This window comes from Molothrus aeneus, chromosome Z (assembly GCF_037042795.1).
Source record: "Molothrus aeneus isolate 106 chromosome Z, BPBGC_Maene_1.0, whole genome shotgun sequence".
Classification (NCBI taxonomy): Eukaryota; Metazoa; Chordata; class Aves; order Passeriformes; family Icteridae; genus Molothrus; species Molothrus aeneus.
This window is the reverse complement of record NC_089680.1, coordinates 7,533,671-7,550,469: the sequence shown is the minus strand read 5'-3', so window position 1 is coordinate 7,550,469 and position 16,799 is coordinate 7,533,671. Positions and strand designations below refer to the sequence as shown.

Genomic DNA, 16,799 nt, shown 5'->3' with positions numbered 1-16,799 from the left:
GAGAGAGACAATATCAATTCAATAGTTTGAAATAGTATTCTAGTATTTAATTTATGATGCCTTGTATGATTTCTCACAAGTGATGGTTTGTTCATGTATTGGACCTAATGCTGAATGTTTGCTTTGCCTGTGCATCTCTAACTGTGATATGCCCAAATTTAATACACATCTATCTATCTGCATGTTCAATTTGATTTCTGTCGTCTAGATGGAAGTTAGAACATGTTTGAAAACTAGTTTTAATTTGCACTATGGTGCTAAGTGAGAGAGTTCAACAGGTTTGCAGTTTGCTGTGAAAGGACTTCAGTTATTTTTATCAGTAGTAGAACTGTCTGAGTTGGTAGTTTGTTTCTCTCTCAAGTTCTTTGATGTGCTGTACCACAGAGTTCAATACATGTTGTCTGCCAGTAGGCTGGAGCAGAAAGTGTTTGGGGAGATTGGTTTTCCAGGGGGGAAATTTTAGTGACAGTGAAAGGTACTGTGCTGACAGATCTTTCCTGTCAGCCATGAAATTTGAAGTTGAGTGGTCTACTTGGAATTCATCTGAAACTGTAAACATGTTTCATACAACACCCCAAGGAGTCATCATGTGAAAATTATTTGGGACAACTGCCAGCCCAGGCTGAATTTAAACTAGTGACCCACCATCCACATTATATTCCTGGTATCATCCATCATATAAGCCTGATGTTGAAATTTGGCATTTCCAGAGGTACTTTTAACATAATAAATGTGCTTCCAAAGTTCTGTGTTTTGCCCGTGGGTATCAGTGTTCAAAACACTGGCATGTTCTTTGCTCGCTCTGAATGTGAAGGGAGTGGAGTCACCTAATAGCCACTCAGAGAAGAAGCTGCAGAACTATCAGCTAAACCTTTCTGTTTTGTTTCTGTTCTTTCTTAACAGGATCCAACAGCTGCAGCTATTTCGGACAGAGATTGTGATACGAGAGAGGGGGAGACTGTAGCCATGAACTATAAGCCATCTCCACTACAAGTGAAATTAGGTGAGTCTGTGCTGATGGAGAGTGAAAAGGCTGAATCCAAGGCCGGAAAGACAGGATCATATGCAGATCTCTGTGCATGTGGCTGAGCAGGCCATCAAGGCTCAAGCAGTTCACAGAGCAGTTTTATCATTGTAATTCTGCTGCTGTGATTCAGGGAACTGACCTACAAACATGTAAAGCCCCTGTATCCATGGATGTGGTAAAGAAAGGAAGCAATGCCTTAAAAGCAAGGGATGGTTCTTTTAAACCTACAGGTTTTCTATTAAGCTGAGATCAAGGCTTGGCCAAATAGAGAATGAAGATAATATGGAGGGACTGTAAGAAGAAGAGAAGACAGAATAGTTGCAACAAAAGGGAAAGGATCAGGGAGTTGAGACACTACCAGAAAAAGAGCTGCTTTACTGCGAGATGAAGGACTTTTAAGTCCATAAAGGTTCCCACACAAATACTCATCTATTTCTGAGCAATATTTTTTAATTCTGGAAGCAGAATCGTCCTGTTACTACAAGACCCTGCTTCCTTTCAAGGCTAATGCTTACAAGAGCAATCCACACATGCCTGTCTGCCTCCAAAACCTGAGCAGCTATTTAGCCACACAGCTTCAAGAACCTGATGACAGACAAGCCAAAGGAACAGTGTGCTTTTTGCTAAAAAAAAATGGAAAGCTAAATGTGGAAAATTTCCCAGTAGGAGCAGGAAGGAGTCCCCTGGCTGTCCTTCACATCAGAGCAAGTAACGTTGAGAGGATGCTGCTGATTGAGGGTGGTTATGCAAGTCATGAATACTCTGAAACAGTGGCTGCTTTTCAGGAAAAGGCAGGGAGCAGCAGTGTGTGTTAATGACAGCGCAATTCATAGTTTGGTAAAAGATTATTACTGCCAGCATGCCATATGCCACCAGGATCCTTTTTCGCTGCCAAGATAGTTCTTTAATGTTACTAGACAGATAATTACTACTGCAGTAGTTGTTTTGGATAATTTAACACCAGGGAACAGGTTAGAGAGCAATTGATGCTATTATTGGTAAGTCTGCAATATTTTTGACTTTCTACGAAATGAAGTATCCTCCTGAGATTCACTAACCTGACAGGAAATGGTGTTTTTTTAGACTTGGCTTTGGTAAGTCATGACACCATTCTAGGATCATCGAAAATAGATTTGGATTCAAGGTAAAGAAGTTCAATTCATACAAATTAAATGGAAGAGTAATTTGAGGTAGATCTTTAACCAATCTCAGTATTATAAATAAAGCTGTTAGAATGAGAAACTTGAGAAGTCAATACGCATCAGGTAGTGTTGAAGGAGAAAGTATCAGAAGAAAGGACATTACTAATGAAGTTCTCCAACAGCCATTTTGTGTATATGTTCATTAATGACTTTTACATAAAAAGCAGGAGTCGGCAGAGAAAATTTAGTGGAGCATATTTGGGAGGAATAAGTATGATAAAGACTCCGAAATAGCATAGAGGAAAAAAACATGAAAACTGGAATAATAGAAATGAGAAGAATAGGACAGGAGAAACTCACTGTCCTGTAAGCTGACATTTATCAACTGGGGATGACTACATCAGTTGATTGTAAGGTTACTATTATTGAAATGGACTAATACATGAAAACAGGCCACAGTCACACTTCTGCAGAACTTAACAGCTTTTTTCCAGGAATCAGATAGAGGAGAATTATTAGCTCTTTCTGCCAGAACTTCTGCTTTCCCACATAGGAAGTATTCTCTTTCATTTAGCCAGTGCTGAGTGGCAAGAAGAGTCAAAGGGAGGTACTGGAAGTGTTTGAGCAGTTTTTGTAGTAGAGGCACACTGTTGCCAGGACCTCCTTTCCCCTTGGTGCTTCTGCCAAGTGAACTCAGTGCTGACCACAGTATGCTTATGAAGATAACAGGGGGTGAAACCTACCTGCTGAAGAGGAATTGCCCTGAAGGCTGACAAGCATCTTCCTGTCTTTTCTCCAGAGAGAAGTCTGCCCCAACACATCTCTGTGAAAACAGTGTTCCTCTTTAATGAAGTGAACACATACCTAGTGGCACTTGGACCGGCTCTCTACTCTTAGCCATACTCAGATGAGCTCTAGGTTATCTGAGGCAAAATGAGACTAACAGTATTGTCTATGGCCAGTGTAACATGCCTTTAATCCACATCAGCTCCTGCTGCTCTTATTCTAAAAATCTGCCCAGCCTCTTCGATTTTTTAGAAGCTTAATCAGTGCATCTCCCAGCTCTGGCCCCCATTCCTCTGACTAGATTTTTTTGTTCCTTCTGGATTGAACTTGTCAGGGTTGTTTTTAATCTCTTTAAGGCTAGAAAAAGTTAAGGTAGTACATAAATTTTTAATAGCTTATCTGGCAAAGCCATTGTTGGGGATGGTAGCAACTAGGGGCTTAATCCTATTGCAGGTTTTCCATATGGATGGTGGCATTTTTCACTGTTAAATCAGAATCAATTGTTCAAATGTCAAATGTTCTGATGGAAGGTTGATAAATGTCATTTTTCAGTTTGCAAAGATTCGTGTGTAAATCTGTCGTATGTGCTTGCTGGAAGCTTGGTTCAAGTGAGCTCAATTAAATACCAACCCAGCATGAATACAACTTTTGCTTCCAGACGCTGCAGTGATTGAAGTGTGACAGAAAGAGCATGAAAACTGCACATACTGCACGCAGATTTAACCTGCTGCTTGAGTGGTCTTTTCCTTGGTTGTTTCTTCCCCTCTAAATAAATATGTTTGGCTACATGTTTGCTTGAGGGGGGTCAGTTAGATACAGGAAAAGCTTCACGGGTGTCTTGTATTTCTGGTGACTTCCTAAAGGTTGCACCTGCTTCATAAATGGAATAGTGCTTGATGCTAGGGCCACATCAAGGAAAGAACCTCGCAGCAAGGGGAAATAAGATCTCTGAGTTCACACAGGTCATCATTTTCAACCTTTATTGATACTGTATCCATATCAATTATGTATTTGTCACTTTTCTAGCACTCCCACTTTGTCTTTCTATCCGGAGCTGCTATGCTCAGCCTTGCTTCTTTCTTTCTTTCAGATCATTGATAAGGAGACGCCTGACAGCAAGGGTTGGGGGCTGGGTGTACATTAGTGCTTAGGAGATGTCTCCAGCACATCCTTATTAGGAGCCATATCCAGATGGAGCACATACCACAAGCCTTTTGAAAGCAGAGGAGAGTTATGATAAGGAGGGAGAGAGGAATAGAATAATTCCCAAGTGTAAATCTCAGGGCACCACATCCACTGGAAGGCAACAGATCCTCCTAGCATTCCCAGGAGATGAGATATTATTTTAATGAAGCTTATGCCATCTGCTTTTCTATTTTGCATTTTTAATTTCCCTTTTCTGGTCTGAAATCCCTACCCAGACAGTCTGTGTCTGTCTTTCCTAGCAGTCATGACATTAGTTTGTGTTAAAACAGAATGGGCAGTGTGGAAATTGGTTGGAGTGCTGTAAAACAGGCAACAGGTGGGATGAGGGATTGTGCTCATCAGCACATCCACCACGCTGGGAGCCTGGCAGTAAATGTCCTGCATGCCTGTGTGCAGATGAACATGTAGGAGAGAGGCAGAGACACTGACAGCAGCCTTCAGCCCTCCAAGGTGCCTCTGGCCTTAGGTGTAAGCACCTCCCCTCCTTGGATTGGATAGGGAATAAGGCACCGTTTTTGGAAGGTTCCTCAAAGGGCCCATAAAAGTTTGTGAAAATTGAATGTCTATGCTAAAGAAACTGAATCACACCTCAAGGATGTTACTGGAATGCTGTTCACTTAGACCAAGCAGAGCTGATAGGGTTAAAAAGCAGCAGAAACACTGTCACAAGGACATAGAAAATGGTGTTCCCTGGTGTGTCTGACTTGGACAAAACTAATTCGTGACTGAGCCCCATCTTGGTGGAGATTGAAGTGAACAGAGGATATAATCTATCACGGGACAGAGGCTGATGGCATGTCTGTATTGTTAGCTCCTGCCTTCCAGCCTGCTGCAGTGTATTCATGACAGATACTGAATTGCTCTGTGGTCAGAGAGGAATAGTACCAGGAGTATCAGTCAGAACTACAAAGCCCTCAGGGTTCAACTTAACAAAATTGGTGCATTTCTGGCTGAAACTTTACAGAAGGTCTCTGATCCTAGTAAACAACAGACTGCCCCATGTGGCTTCTGAGATTAATCTTTCAATTGGTGTAGGTGTTTTACCCCTTCCCCTGGGGTGGGGTGTGTGTTCAGAGCTTGTCTTAAAACTCTCTATTGAAGAGCCACAAAGCACACAGCAGAGCAACCTCTCCTAGTGCTGCCCAAAAGGATGCAGTGCTCAGAGATCCCCTTCCAGGTCTACTTTTGCCTCAGGTCAAGATGCAGAGCTGGGAAGTGCAGTCACAGACAGAGCCAGCAGTGAGCATCTTATGTAGGCTAAAAGGCTCTGTATCTGCCTCCATCTGTGGCTCCTTTTCTGCATCATCACTTCCCAGTCTGCTCCAAAACTTGTGCCTTCTGAAGCTTTTCATACAGAAAATAGAATAATAAAGGGGAAGTTGAAGTAGACTGGACAGATCAATGCCATTAGTGTATCATTTTGTCAGTATTTCAAGTACTGTACTATTCCCAGTTGCTCTTCTGTAACAAGGTGATTAATGCTAATTAGGTACAGCAGCTGTTGTTTCTGGGAAGATGCTCTGTAGGTAAATTAGGGAAACATTTTATAAAAAGGCTCCAACTGTAAAGCTAGGTCCCCAGGTTCCAGCTCTGTTGACAGAACTGCAGATTTTCATATCCATAACTGTTTGCATGGCGACCTCAAGTGACATCATTACCTTAAGTGCAAAAAGCCATTTTGCTCCCCTGGGAGCACCCATTTCCTTGAACACAGTCCGTGCAGTGTGCAGGGGGAAGGGCGAGGTGGAAGCCAGAGAGCAGGAGCAATGCAGCACTGCTATTGATTTTCTCCATGAGGACAGTAGTGCAGCCCACTACTCAGAAGGCTCGTGGAGCTTGAGAGGAATTTATTTAAACATTTTTTCATCTCTTATTACTCTTTCCATTTATAAGAGAAATACACAGATTTATGGTAGCATCCTTCCTGTAGGATATTTCCAGGCTCTTTCTGAGAGAGTGAGCAGCTGCATCACATTAAGGCTAGTAGGGCTGTCTACCGACAGAGCTGCAAAGATGAGGGCAGAAAACCCGTTCTGACAGGCATATTATTGCAGATTAGTTAGAAAAGAAGTAGAGGGGCAGAAAGGAAGAGGTGCCTGAGACAGGCTTGGGTAAGGAGTAAAGCCATTCTGACAAACTGTAACAAAGCAATCACTGGATTTCAGCAGAGACATCCAGGCAGGAGGGAATGTGTGAGAGAGTGAGACAGAGGGAAGAGAGGTTCCAGTCAGCAAACCCCAGGAGCAGAGCATGAGCATATGCATATGGGAATGATGTGGCATGAGATTCACCAAATGACCTGGTTTTTCGTATCACTGTAATTTTGCTTGATTTGTTATGCCACTGCACCAGGGCTTGGCTGGCCTTGCCTAGCCCTCCACAGTATGTGCACTTCTCCCATGACACATTCCTGGGTACCAACACACATCACGAGCCAAGTGGCTCACACCCACTCACATCTTGTGTTGCACAGACCACACTTGGCTAATACTCCTTCAGGTAGAAAGTTGTGAAGAAGGAAGCTGTAATGTAAGTGGATAATTTTGGGGTGTTACCTGGCTATTCTTTAGCCAGTCCATATTTTTATGCTACTTGCAGTCTGATCGTATAGGAAGGAGAGCTAATCCTGAAGATATTATTTTATTTTGTATTGAGAATGGGCCAAAACATCCAGAGTCTGAATGGGGGTTTTATGCCTGAAGGGGAAACCCAGAACTGCAAATTATAGGTTCTCTTCTATGTCTGACCCACCACAGTCAAATCACCTCAATATGAGAAGCAGCTCAGAAGGTTGTGAAGAAAACCAAACTGAGCAAATTATTGAGATTCTCTGATGGACATGAGAAAAAAAAATCAGTTAAAGAAGTAAGTAGTGATGACAGTAAAAAGTACCTGGTCTAGCAAAGCCTAACCCCAGCAGGCAGCACCACACAGTGGTCTGTTCAGAGGTCTCATTACACAAGTACATGTTACTCTCATCACTGTTTCCTGTGAAGCATGTAGAGAACTGGTTTAAAAGAAAGAGGTCCTCAGAGGTGATTTACAGTTTGTTCCTGACATTAAAAAGATGAACAGCAGTTGAGATGATAAGGCTGCCTGCTCAGATGTTGGTATCTTCAAAAAAATCAACTCAGAAAAGGGCAGTAATACTATATTCTGGCTCCTCAAAGTCCTGTGTCCTTAAATATAGGTTCCACCTATTCCACCACAGTGTAACATTTCCCCAGTTCTGAATTACACAGGTGTTACTATTTCTGTAGTTCCTTCTGATGTCTCCAAAAGTAGATGAGTTCCTGCCTAGCAGTTGAGAGAAGCAAGTATAGCCCAGTGTAATTAATGTAAATTGGCTCCAGAAGAGACCACAGCATCTACAGACGGTGTTGGGTGATGCATTTATTTAATGTGTTTGATTGATTAATGATGAGCCTTAAACTGTGCTTGATGGTTAATTGAATTTGTTCTGATTTTCATGTGATGTGGGCTCCCATTTTGTCTTCTCTGTGCTGCACTCTCAGCTCTTAACAGGGAAAGGTTACTGTCTGCTTATTGAATGTGGGGACTAAAATGCTCCATCAGCAGATCAAGCTCTACGAAACAGAGATAACATACACTTCTCAAAGGGGAGGAGCATGTCCTGGTACAGTAAGTTCACTGCAATTCTTGGTTTTTAGCTGCTATCCTTATGGACAGAGGATATGTTCATAGCAACCTGAAAACTTCATGTTGCTTCTCTGAGATATTAAAGGATTCTTTGGAGACTCAGAATTCATAAAAACACAGAAACCTTGGTGTGCCACAGCAGAAAAGACAAGGATGTCATCCATATCACGTGTCCTGTCAGTAGTAGAGTCCTTGTTAGGTGAGGGTACCCTGGTGGTCCTGGATGCAGACCTCACCTGAGCATGAGCAGAGGTACACCCAAGGAACCCTTCTTCTGACCCCAGGCTTTGTTCCAGGCAGAGCAGACAGTGTTACATCCAGCAGTGCACAGCAGAGCCCCATTTTTCCAGACCCAGCCGTGGTGCAGCAAAAGGGCCTGAAAGGCCCAGCTCTAAGGTGGCAGGCAGGGAGATGTGCCACAAGAAATGTTTGTTGCAGCAGCAACAAAGGACAGTTGTTGGCCAGTCAGCAACAGCCACATTTCATTATGTCCATCAGTTTTGGTCTAGAGGTCTAGGGAGGAGTAATTCCCAAAGGCAGGAGGCAGCACAGAAGAAACCACTCTGTATTTCTTCATGGAAGGAGAGCTGGTTGAAGACATGGAGCAGTAGGGGCCTGTGCTGGACACATGTTTTCTAGGTTAGATTGGTAGAAGCAACTCAACAGCTTCAGCTGTTGTCAGTGTCTCAGCCTCTTACACCAACCAACACCACTGCTTTATGGAGAATCTTTAGGAGTGATAATTAAGCTGTAGTGAGGATAGCAGGACTAATTGTGCAGAAAGGCCTCTGAACCTTCAGAGTCCTGACAATCACTTCACTCCTGACAGGAATAGGGCAGTGGCCTCTCCAGGAAAGACCACAGCCTTCCTACTGTGCCATGTGTAGAAAGTCATTTGGCATCTGTCTGTTTCTTTCAGACCTCCGTCTTTTCGCACAGCTCTTTCCTTGTTCCGCTTGGCAGTCATGCTCTATAAAGCAGGGCCACTGAAGAAAAATAAACCTATTTTTACAGATGCCATATATTTACTATGATAAAATTTTATTTAAGAAAAAAGTCACTGCAGTAATTGGACAGTCTGATCCCATTTCTCTAGTTGTTAAACACAACTATCATTCAAAAAGCTTTAAGTGGTGCCTGCATCATGGCTGAGTAGCTTGTGCTGAGGGTATGCTTTTCTGCATCACTCATGGAAATGAGACTTTGCAACCTGGTACTGTGCAAAATAGCTGTGGTATCCTTTTTGAAACATCTTCCAGAAGGAAAAGCAGGAATTGTTGATCAAATTTGAAAATGTTTGAGCATTGTCCAAACCCTCTTTCTAAACTGACTTTTAGGAAACATGCCCCATAGACAAAATGCTTTTTCCAGGTCCAGTTACAAGTGGAAAGGAGGGGTAATACATACATTCTTGGCAGATGGATCCAAGTCTTTGTCAAATAATCATCTCCAACCTGTGTAATAATTGTGATCTGTTTGTGTCTACCTCCTACTAGTAGTAGACTCCTGTTGTCTCCACACTGCTTTGCGAACTGTTCCTCTCCCAGGCTTCCTCCCACTTTCTGCATCAGTGAAATCACACATCTCACTTTTAGAGACTACACAGCTGAGCCATTTTTCTCAGTGACTCCTGCCTGCCTTCCTCTTCATGTCCCTTTCATCTATGAACTCTGACCAAATTTTATTTTCCTTAGCTCTCTGCCTTTTTTATCCCTCTTGCTGCTTACCATGACAGAAACTTGAATTGATTCAGCCTAAGTCTTTGTGAGTGTTCCAACCCTTTGTCTCATAAAGTAACACTGTTTATAGCACAATAAAATAAATCCTCTACAGGGCTTTAAGACAACTCTACTGTAAACCCAAAACCATCTCGTTTTTTGATATAACTTTGATTTCTTTTCTGCATTCTGCACTAAATGGAAGGCAATCCCTGCTTTTTCCACAGAACCCACATACCCTCTTTTTTTGATCACAACTGTGAAATCGGTATAATCAAGTCAGTAGTTGCCAATGTGTTCTGGAGGAATGATGCAGTTCTGTCTAGCTCACTAGTCTGAAGCTCATGAGTTTTAAACTGCTTTCTGCCATGATTAAACTGTGAGCTGGCTGTGAGAAGAAGGTTTAATCACACCAGGTGTTTCAGAGCTGTGGGCTGCTGGCAGCCCCTTGGCTGCAACTCAGCTCCCAAGTCTCACAGGTGCCAGAAAACAGCCCCTCTCTGTTCCCAATCACTTACCCTGCCTGAAAGTAAGAGCTGTTTTTCAAAAAAAGGGAAATATTTTCTATTAATTACTTTAAATACTGGTTCTAGAACTAGAAAATTGACAGAACAGATGAAAAGTACAAGTGAGACAATTGTACTTTGTATAAGTTCATCTGAGAAACCGTGTTTGACATAATAAATTACACTGCTAAAAGTGTGTCTTGAACAGGGCAAGCATACTAAATATTTAAAGTGATGCTATCAAGCATGGGTAGTTTGAGTCCATGATGGAGGCTGCCTTTAAAATTTGAATTTTCAGGTTTGCTTTCATTTTTTAAAAGAAAAATATCCTGGACTTAAGACTCCCTAGTAAATCATAGCGCTTTTTTTTTTAAGTTGACTAAAAGAACTTATAACTGATGACTCCAGAATTCTTCACAAATTCATGTCTAATTCACAAGGTGGTTTGGACTGTAAAAAGTCTGGAAGACTCATGTCACAAAGCACCTATGCCTTTTTTAGCTACTGATTTTCAGCCAGAACAGGAAAGACTCAAGTTCAGTTTCTTTTTCTGCCTGAATGCTTCAGCTCCCAGGTTGAAGAGTGGCTTTATGCAGCCTCTGATCTGTAGGGCAGGGGTTGAAGGAAAATGTGAAAGCAAAACTTTGACATAGTTATTTCTGTGCAGGCAGATGTCATGTTTCCTCCAAGCTCACATAGCTGACTCACATTTACCTGTGTGCAGAAAAGCTACAATACACCACAGTCCTTGAATTTGACTTTGGGTCCTTTGGGTTTCCTGTCCTTCATTGGAACAGGTAGATCAACGAAAGGAGATGATCTTAGCTCCTTTGTTGGCACTGTGCTTTTTTCCATCTGCAGTTAAACAGTCCTGGGTACTGGGGAGGTCCCATCTCCCTGGAAATTGGGGTCATGATTAGAGAAGGCTGTGACTGCTCTGAGTCTTGACCAAATGAATTGAACCCTCTACAGCACATTCATCTGACCTAGAACTAGGCTGTAATCTCTGCTTCAAAGCAGGGCAGATAGAGAACAGGAAAAGGGCAGGGCTAAAGAAGCAAAGCACCGTGACAGTTGTTTGCATTTACCTGGTTATGACCATCCAATGGGACATGACCAGGACTTTGGAGTTCTGAGGAAAAGCTCCATGTGAAACTTCCTCTGTGCTATTGAGGAATGATAGCATCATGCCTGAGCTGGGAGTAAATTGTCTGGAGCATCAGTGGGTACTTCATTCCCAGCCTGTTACTTTTCTCACCTTACAGAAATCCTTTTTCACCATGAGGACAGTCAAGCATGAAAAATGTATCCTGGGGAGATCGTGCCATCTTCAACCCTGAAGGTTTTGAAAATCTGACTGAATAAAGCTCTGAGCAGCCCAGTCTGATCCCATAGCTGATGCTGCTTTGAGCAGAACTAGAAAACGGTGATCCTGCTTCTGGTTAGGACTCCAGGTTGTTTTTTTGAGATGTCATATACTTTCTGTTCATTACCAAAATGAACAAACAAAACAAACAAACAAACAAAAAAAACCAAAAACATTTTGTCTAGTTAGACCTTTGGATTCCTAGCATAACCACAGCTGGATTTGCAGAGGTAGATTTAGGTGACTTGCATGAACTGGCATAAAGCAGTCTTCTGATATGTCCCCTGGTAAACAAGAAAAACACAACTGCTGCTTGATTTTCACTTCATTATGAATGTTCTTTTTAAGTTTTAATTACTGCTTTTTCTTTCTCTTTAATTCACCAAACTTTCTTGATTGATTTTAAAAACATGTTAAAACTAATTTTCTCTTTTGCTTGTATGTCTTACTGATTCCAGTGCAGAGACAAGGAGATTGGTTCTTTTACAGATATGTTTCCTAACTTGCATTCCTTAGTGCTGAATGATTTTGTAATATGAGCAAGCAGCTGATTTCTTCTACCTACTGTGTCCTAGCAAAACATTGGGGCATTAGCACAGGGCACTAACAGAGTGTACAAAGCAGAACCAAATTAAAGTGTTTGTGCATGTGTTTGTGTGAGGTGACAGTCAAGCAGCTACCAAGGTGGCTCTGCAACATCTCCATTTTTTAGACGAATTTGAGCTCTTCTTGGTGTTGGTCATGTCTCAGCTAGCCTTTGGGAAAGACACTTTTATCTTAGATTGGCAGAAGGATTCTTTTCATCTGTGGTTTGGATTTTTAAGAGGATTTGCAGAAAGAGATCATGACCCAGAGGCTGGTTGTCACACACAGATCCCTACCTGCTGCATGCCACAAATAATGGAAGACACAGAATAAAACAAAAGCAAATGAGTCATCCCATCCCACATTTCTTCCTTTATGAATTCCATGGTTTTTTCCCTGTAGAATGAGGGAATGGATTTGAATCAAAGAAGATTAAAATCCATCCTGGAGGGCGAGGTTGACTATTTTAATGTGAAAAGCACTATTTTGATCTTCTTGAGAAGATTTTAGGGCAGGAGTGGAGGCAGCGGGCAGGTGTTCAAGACTGTTAAATGTATGGAGGTTGCCTTGGGAAAAAGTGAATGTTGGTCTGCAGCAAACTGATGTGCAGAAAAAATAAATACTCCCTCATGGTCCAAGAGTTCAGAACGAAGTTGTTTGTTCAAACAAAACATTACCAAGGTTACAGAACAATACTAAAACTTTTCAAAGGCAGGATGCTACAAAAGAACAACTTGCCAGACCTCACAGACCAGCTCTATAATTCAGAGGCAGGATCACAGAATTGTGAAAAATTAAACAGAGAATATTTGAGGTCCTAAAAACTAAAACTCAGGAGTACATGATTTGTAAACTGATATTACTAAAAAAAAAAAAGATTATTCAGGACAGTCCTTCAAAGCCTCTGGGGTCTGCTACATACAGGTCCCTCTGCCAGTCCAGCAGTGTTGAAGTTACCCAATTGTTTTCAAGTGGTCCCCAGAGACTTCCAGAAAGTGCCCCCTGGGCACTATCTACCACTGACGTGTGCTATTTTCTTTGACTTTTCCTTCACATCCCCAGATCCTTGCACTGTTGTTAGATGTTGGTTGACCTTCATGAGGTCTGTTCCGTATGATCAGGTTATGAAGTCAGCAGTAAATCCTAAGTACTATTTTTCTCAAGGTCAGCCAAAGTTAGCAGAGTGCACTTAACACTGCAAGTTAAGTACAAAAACCACAGTCTTTTTCCTTACCACTGAGGCCTTTCCAGTGAGCAAAGTTTGTTAGATTTAACCCCCAAATTTACCTCTCCATGTTACTGGAATTTGCCACTACAAAGCACCCTCTCCAGAACAGACAAAGCAGGGACACTTTGTTGGAGGTCTTGTTTATTCCAATTCACTGCTTTTAAGCATGAAATAAATTAAATTCACAGAAGAAAATACTTTCTGGCTCCGTTTTCCAGTACAGTTCTCTCCAGAGGACTGTAGAAGAGCAATGGCTCTCTGTGGCTTTTTCACCAGACATTGCTGCAGGCGTGATACTGTCAGAGCTGTTCTGACAGCTTTGTCATAGTGTGGTCAGGGGAGGAGATGCAGCTTGCTTTCCTTTATTTTTTAGTGGACCCTGGAGACCTGGCAGGAAGAAACCTTGTTTCTGTCATCAGGCTGAGTCAATATGACTTCAGGCACCCAGGGAACAGATGCAGGAGATAGAAAATTGCTACTTTGAGTTCCTTTTCTGTTTGTTCTCATTTTTATCCCTATGAGTTCCAAGTCAGGACGTGTCTCCTCAATCAGATGGCTTTGCTGGATTGTTTATTGAGTGATCAGAAAATTATGATCCTTACTCTCCTTCTCCCAGTGCACATACTGCCCAAGGAGAAGCTCTGTTTAAGCCAGTTCCTCAGATCCCAGTGCCCTCAGATTTTGGCTTAAGTGCCTTCCCTGGGAAGGATAAGGCTGTCAGTCCCTGGGCTTCCTTCATACCTCTGCTGAAGAGGAGTTAAAGGTTTTTTATTCCCTGAAGCCTGGTATTACCCTTCCATTCACCTCACAAATGCAGCTGTTAGAAGCCTCAAAGAAAGCAGAGAATATTTTCTGCCCTGCTTTCTCTCTGCTCACAGCTTTTCCTTTTTCAGCACTGACTGTGCCAGCATCAGTGGGGTGGAGAGGCTGTCCGGAAAGCTGAGTGTTAACGCTGTTTCTGTCTGGGTCTTGGCAAAAACCAGGCTCCTTCCAGCACAGTGTGAGAGAAAGAGATTCCAAACTTGAGTCACTGAACATGCATGTGTCTGTGTGTAGAGACCACAGCTCCTCCATCCTCCCTGCACTTGAACTTCTTCCCTCAGGGGACCCAGTGTCTCAGTCCCACTCTCTGCAGACATCTCTCCTGCAGACATTCCAATTCAGAGTTTCTGATGTCACTTCACAAGTGAAGTTGTCTTAAGGACAGATAAACCTGACACCTTTGTTTTCTGTCCCCAGGGTAATTTGAGATACAGTATGACCTAAAAGTTCCTGATGCTTGTGTGGAGAGAAATAATAAGGCAAAAAATACAACAGTTGATGGTGTTAACCTGCATACAGTTGATTGGCAATGGAAACCTGTGTTCTTGATTCAAATCAGATTATGAATGGAAAATTAGATTCTTTTATGAGAATGCGTAGCAAAAAGAAACACAAAGCAATCTTGTATCTTTTCAAAGACTCTCTAAAATCTCAGGAGGCCTTGAGGTTATACCTCCCTGCTGTCATGTCTTTTGCTTTACATTGGAGTCTGCAGGATTTTGTTCCTTGCACATTCTGCCTGCTCCATCAGCAACCAGCCAGGATCTTCCCACCATCATCTCTTCTTCATCTGTCTGTCCACCCAGTGGCACAATCTGACTGAAGAGAAGGCAAGTCATTTCTTATAAAGCCCCTAATAAGGTCCCTGACCCTTAAAAAGTCCTTTTTATATCTTGACCCTCTTCACTTCCCTTTTTCATCATTAAATTAAATCCACTTTCACTGTGCTTAGGTCTCTGTATATACAAAAGTTTAAAGCCTGTTGTATATCTTAATTATTGAAAGATAATTCAAACTGAAATTGTAATTAAAAGGAACTCTGCATCACTGAAATACCCACCATTCTAGGTATGCCTGTAGTCCTTATGCACAGTAGGAACTTTTTTCTTAATTTCCTCAGGCAAGCAACTGTGTCTTCTATGCACACTCCTTAGTCCCTTAGCTCTACTGCAATAAAGCCTTGCTTGCTGACACCCTCAGGCTGTTTCTCTACTCTTTTCTTCTACTCTCACAACTCTGTTGTTCCTTTCATCTTACCACAGCTCCAGTCAGGCAGCCAAATAGATAGCTGTCCAACAATAAACCTTATGTTTGTATGCAGTTGGCAATTTTAGCTCTCAAATGTGCCAAGTGAAGCTGAACATGTGCTCACTGTGGCCCAACATATACCTGACCCAGGCATGCAAGGAGTACAAAAATATGATAATTCTTGTATTGCTTTTGCATGTCTCCTTCCTTTTCTTTTAGAAATGCTTTAGAAAGTCCTTAGCTAATGGTCTTTTGATAAGCAAATCCAAGCTGGGATTTTTTTCCTTCCTTCAGTGCATACAGCTGGCCTTTCAAGAGGCAGGTAAAAATGTCCAGCATTTCTGCCTCAGTGGTTCATTTAGGAGAGAGGGTCAGATAGCAGGGACGTGGCAGGTGCAGCATTGCCAGCAGCCTCATTTAGTGCCATGGTGTTGAGAGCAGGCAGCTGGGAGGCAGAATCAGGAACCTCCCCTGCCAGCTGTTTGAAGGAGGTGGGCCCATTTGCCAATCAAAAGGCATGAGTCTTTGCAAGATCAGTAGTGTGTGGCATGACAGAAGGGGGCTCACATTCAGTCTTGCTAACACCTGCCTCCCCTTTGCCTAAATTCCCACTTACAGGCCCCCAAAAGCAATGTTAAACCTTGCACAAGCCAGCAGTGCTTTAGCACCCATCCTTTCTGCTTTGAGGCTGCCTGTGGTGAGCAGGGCTGGGGTAGCAGTGCCATAACCTCAGGCCTGAAGGGACATGCCAGCAGCTGGAAGCCTGTGGTAACAAACCTCTTCTGAGCACTACTGTCCCACCAAAAAAGGGCAAAAAAGCATGAAATACATCAGCATTAAAATACTAAACCATGACATAAACTTGTCATGTTGCAGATCTGTGTTAAAAATTGTCATCATCTTTCCCAGCACATTATTGCTTTCTTCAGCATGAGTCAGGCTTTCCTTGAGCCCCTTTGAGCTCTCCAAGCCACTTTGACTGAGGCTGCAGCTCAGCAGTGCACATGTCTGATTTCCAGCTGCAGGGCTCTGCAGTAGAGGTGGCATCTGTCATCCCCCACCCCTGCTCTGCTTCCTCTCCTGCAGCTCTTAAAGCTGCTACAGCCAGAATTTTGTCTTTCATCTTGTCTTTCAAGACTCTTTCTCAGGGATTTCAGCAGGGACATGAGTTTTCTCTGGCCAGTCCTGTTTCCCTCTGCCACTTAGAAGCATGGCTGTGTTTTGTCACCAATCCTTTTGAGTGGTGTAAGGAGAAAGCAGCTGCCAAACCCTCAGCCTTGCACCTGTAACATGAGGACATTAAGGAACATGAAACAGTTGATTGCCATCCCCTTTGCCATCCTCTGCTGTCTAACACCAACTGATACCAGCTTTGCCTAAGAAAGAAGACAGAGCATCCCTTGCGGATGGGAAAAGATGTAATAATTTGTGATAGTTTGGGATAATCCCTGAGCCCAGTCCTGTTTTCTCTACCACAGCAGGGGCCAGCCTGAAGAAGGAAGGTG

At 42.6% G+C, this 16,799-nt stretch overlaps 1 protein-coding gene across 2 annotated transcripts in view; it reads left to right on the top strand.

Moving 5' to 3' along the window:
- The window catches only part of FAM219A (family with sequence similarity 219 member A), an 85,091-nt gene that overhangs the window by 52,614 nt on the left and 15,678 nt on the right, over nucleotides 1-16,799 (top strand). For both annotated transcript variants that reach the window (XM_066568756.1, XM_066568755.1), the window contains exon 2: nucleotides 904-1,003. In XM_066568756.1, coding sequence (XP_066424853.1) covers nucleotides 904-1,003 — 100 coding nt within the window. The remainder of the gene's footprint in view (nucleotides 1-903; nucleotides 1,004-16,799) is intronic.